General features: G+C 45.0%; 1 protein-coding gene across 2 annotated transcripts in view; it reads right to left on the reverse strand.

Moving 5' to 3' along the window:
- Window positions 1–5000, reverse strand: part of antxr2a (ANTXR cell adhesion molecule 2a) — an 82216-nt gene that overhangs the window by 68454 nt on the left and 8762 nt on the right. For both annotated transcript variants that reach the window (XM_061038984.1, XM_061038985.1), the window contains exons 6-7: window positions 4857–4925; window positions 3194–3274 (exon numbers count right to left, since the gene is read on the reverse strand). In XM_061038984.1, the coding sequence (XP_060894967.1) occupies window positions 3194–3274; window positions 4857–4925 (150 nt within the window). The remainder of the gene's footprint in view (window positions 1–3193; window positions 3275–4856; window positions 4926–5000) is intronic.

Raw genomic sequence — 5000 nt, forward strand, 5'->3', positions numbered from 1 at the left:
AGTTGCACAGATGATCTGAAATGATTCAAGAGGAGAGAGGATCCAGGATTACTCATGAGGGAGGAATGCTCAGAGTTTCATTGTGCATGCTGCAGGAGGAGTGAGCACCACGCACTTCCTCTTCTTCTTCTTCTCTAAAACATTTAGTAATGAAAACCACAGGAAGTGTGTGACATGACTTTAAGGGAGGAGGGGGGGGCGACCTTCCTGCACACGCCTCGGCACCACATGCAGAAGAAGCAGCTCCGCCCTCTTTTAGGAGGCTGATTTGAACGTTGATTATTAAAAGCTGGATTCTCAGAGATGACACCATCCTACGTGAGAAGTGCTTTTTTTTTTTCCTTCTCTTGTTTTTCAGACAGTTACTCACTGAAATGTTAAAATGACTTCTGCATCTGTTTAGAGTGAATCACAGTGACATGTCCACATCCAAAGAAGCATCATGTAGACTGAGTTTGGAGAACTACAGATGATTTTTTGTTTTGTTTTTTTGTTTGTCTGCTCCATGTCTGTCCTGCATGATTTACATTTTTTATACGAACCAAATGCTGCTTTATGTGTATCCTGCAGTGTTTCTGTATTCTCTCCTGTGGCTGCTTCATTACTGTCATGATATTTCTATTTGTAGCTTTTAGAGATGTTTGAATTTGGGTTTTTTTAGGGAGCCTTTTATCAAATCTGGCCAGCGACAACAGATGAAAATAGAAGAAAATAGCCTTTTGGCTAACTCTGGAATATTTACCAAAATGTTTATTAATATGCAAAATTTAAAAAAAGTCTAATAATGAAACCTTTATCTTAACGTCTCACTCTTTCCTCCTCGGAGGACAGACAGCTTCAGTTGCAGACCCGCCTTCTTGACGGTTCAGAGCGACACAATCAGTCACAGTTTTTTACACTTTTGCATCAACAGAAACAGAAAGAGGACACGCCCTTCTGGCTGTGCGTCCCTTCCAGCTGCTTTTCTGAAACACTGCGAGCTCTGTGGACTCTGACAGATGTTTGAGCCCGGCCCGGGTCACAGAGCTCCTGCAGGGCTACAAATGTTTGCCACACAAACCCCCCCCCCCCCCCCCCCCCCTCCCTCCTGCTCCCTCCCCCTCGCCTTGGCTGACAGCGCTTTTTGCTAAAAGCTGCAGCTAATGGAAAGAACCGCTAATTGGCTGGCAGAGGAAGGGGGAGGCTGCAGGGGAAGTTCACATAAAAAGCTGTTTCAGGGACTCTTCAGTTCAGCAGCATGTTTGTGTCCCGACACCAAAAAATAAAAAAGCATCAGAATGTGAACACAACATGAACAGTGTGAGGAGACGTCATGTGATGTCAGCGTGGTTTAAACATCTCCCTCTCTGTCTGCACACTGAACACTTCTTTCCTAACACATTTTCCGTGCAGCTTTGCAGGAAGTTCACGGAGGTCTCGCTCTAATTTGTGACAAACTTCAATGAAACTGTTTTTGAGCGTCCAGCTCACGGCGGACGCCACATTCTGTTATTTTTACAGAAATAATCAGGGACAAACTCTGAAGTGACGACTGTGAGTTCAGAGCAGGAGAGACTTTAGAGCTTGAATCCTCCCTCGATGTTTTAACATGTGATATAATGTGTCACATGATTTTGATCATGTTCATTATGACTGAACCATTCTGCTGATTTAACTTCCACTTTCATTGTTTTTAAACAATTATTTGTCCTGTCATATTTGATCGTTTACTTGTTTTCGCTGCTCTTGAAGTTTCTACAACCTCTCCATATTACTCCAATTCAAACCAGGAACCTCCTCACAGAGAGACTCCTGACAGACGGGGATTCAAACCAGGAACCTCCACACAGAGAGACTCCCGACAGACGGGGATTCAAACCAGGAACCTCCTCACAGAGAGACTCCTGACAGACGGGGATTCAAACCAGGAACCTCTTCACAGAGAGACTCCCGACAGACGGGGATTCAAACCAGGAACCTCCTCACAGAGAGACTCCCGACAGACGGGGATTCAAACCATGAACCTCCTCACAGAGAGACTCCCGACAGACGGGGATTCAAACCAGGAACCTCCACACAGAGAGACTCCCGACAGACGGGGATTCAAACCAGGAACCTCCTCACAGAGAGACTCCTGACAGACGGGGATTCAAACCAGGAACCTCCTCACAGAGAGACTCCCGACAGACGGGGATTCAAACCAGGAACCTCCTCACAGAGAGGGTTAACCACTGTACCACAGTGCAGCCTCTTTCACTTCAAACACAGTAATGCACGACCTCGTGGAGGACAGAACTGATGGTTTATATTTCCTCTGTAATGTGAATCATTTATATATTTTGTGCATTTATTTGATTCTCCTGATTTTTCTGTATTTTGACTAAAACTCAGAACGACAAAGAAACTAGAGAAGAGAATCTTCAAACATTTATAAATAACAGCAGAGTGAAAAAAGTCTGTTTGAAACATTTTGAATTGATTGTAGTTAAAAACATGCAGGTAGGTAGGTACACACACACACACACACACACACACACTCCTATACACACACACACACTCCTATACACACACACACACACACACACACACACACACACACACACACTCCTATACACACACACACACACACACACACACACTCCTATACACACACACACACACACTCCTATACACACACTCCTATACACACACACACACACACACACACACACACACACACACACACACACACACACGCACACACACACTCCTATACACACACACACACACACACACACACACACACTCCTATACACACACACACACACACACACACACACACACACTCCTATACACACACACACACACACACACACACTCCTATACACACACACACACACACACACACACACACACACACACTCCTATACACACACACACACACACACACTCCTATACACACACACACACACACACACACACACACACACACACACACACACTCACACTCCTACACACACACACACACACACACACACACACACACACACACACACACACACACACACACACACACACACACACACACACACACACACTCACACTCCTACACACACACACACACACACACACACACACACACTCACACTCCTACACACACACACACACACACACACACACACACACACACACACACACACACACACACACACACACACACAGGAGGCAGACTCACAGAGTTGATGATGCCCTTCAGAGCGTGGAAGCCATCTTTGACAGGAAACACTTGGTCCTTGGTGTCGGCGATCTGAGCGAGCTGCGGGTGTGACGGGAGACTTTGAGTCAATAACGTGTTTGTGGAGATTGAACGCCGCTTTCCCTCCGTTTCTCTTTCCCTCTTTTGGGACTGAGCGCCGTCTCGTCTTTCATTCATTCTCGGGCAGGAGGAGACGCAGCAGATGGTGTGACTGTGGCAAACACTTTGCTCAACCATCAAAAAGAAAATCACAAACTGAACGCTTCCTTTGTCTCCGACTGAATAAGAGAGCGCGGACAGGCCCGCACATCAGAACCAATCAGGGACTTAGAGAGGGAAGATTCTGACCTCAGAGCCGCTCACACTCAGGCGTTAGATTTATGAACTAAAGAGGGGGAATTACTTCTTTAAATCACTCTGATTAACCCTTTCACTTCTGCCATGCATTTATTATTATATGTGTAAATGTCCCTGAATGACTTTTTGTGGAGGTTCAGACTGACCACAGAACACCATCATACAGTTTATCATTACTCCTGTACCATCTTCTTTTTAAACATTGTTGTATATAAACAACACAACTTCAGAAGGTCAACACTTTTTTATTTTTTATATTCAGGTCTAATTACAGATTTTTTCCCTCAACTGTTTAAAGGTTCTTGCTTTAAATGACACATATATTTTTATCCCTGCACGGGTTATGTACATTTCTTGTATAAGTCTATTTTTTAATTGCACAGTTTAAGTTTGATTCATCTAGGGGTATTCTTTAAATCTTTTTTTCAGGTTAATATATATGTATGGGGGGGGGGGGGGGGGTCGGTTTTGTGGTTAATTTGTAACAAATGTTTCATGTCATGTACGTCTTTGTAACCTGCTACTGGATGATTTGAATTTCCCTCTGGATCAATAATCTATCTACTCGTGCATGCATCCCGCAGACCGAGGGCGTATTTCCCACAATTTCCACCGTGTGTGGTCAGCGCCACGGTGATGTCTGCCGCACTGGGTCCTTTTCTGGAGCGTGAGTGCAGCCATGACAACAGGACGTCATTTTAATAAAGTGATGGAATACACGATCCTGAGTCTGTTTGTTGTGTTTTATTTTGAAATTGACTTCCTGTCCGGGTCGATCTATTCTGTTCAGCTTGATTTGTTCTTGCAGCGAGCTCCGTCAAAAATAGACTCTATTTACGCTCCAGAGACGGACCGCGGCGACCGATATGAAAACAGAGCGTTGACTAGAGTGGCAGCAAACAGCGGTGTGGTGTGCGGCGCTCTGTGGAAATTGCGGGTTACACTCTACCTGATGAAACTTGTGTCATACTGCAGGTGTTGTGAATCAAGCGTCATGAAGCATCACAGAAAACTTTAAAATAATCTTTTTTTTTGGTTGATTTGACTTTGAATCGTCGTTAAAATAAACAGCGATAAAACGTCTGCTCCGTCTTTGTTGACCAGCTTTTTTCAGTCTTCAGGGATCGGCTGCTCGCAGGTGTAATACCCCTTTAAGACGACACAGGTAACAGCTCTGATCTCACACGTGTTTACCTTTCAGCGTCTCCTGCTTTAAGAGGTAAACACTCGAGCATACGTCGACGACAGACGAGGTGTGTTCACATTAAGACGGCGGCTCTCTTACCTGCTGCTCGTCAAAGTCTTTGACTCCCACGCAGTAAACACGGGCGCCGTACTGCCTCGCCTCCTTAGCCTGCACGGGGACGTGGAAACAGGTTAGAGGTGGAGAAAAGAAAGACGAGAAGAAGAAGAAGGATGGAGTCACATC

Source organism: Labrus mixtus, chromosome 5 (genome assembly GCF_963584025.1).
Source record: "Labrus mixtus chromosome 5, fLabMix1.1, whole genome shotgun sequence".
NCBI classification, from domain to species: Eukaryota; Metazoa; Chordata; class Actinopteri; order Labriformes; family Labridae; genus Labrus; species Labrus mixtus.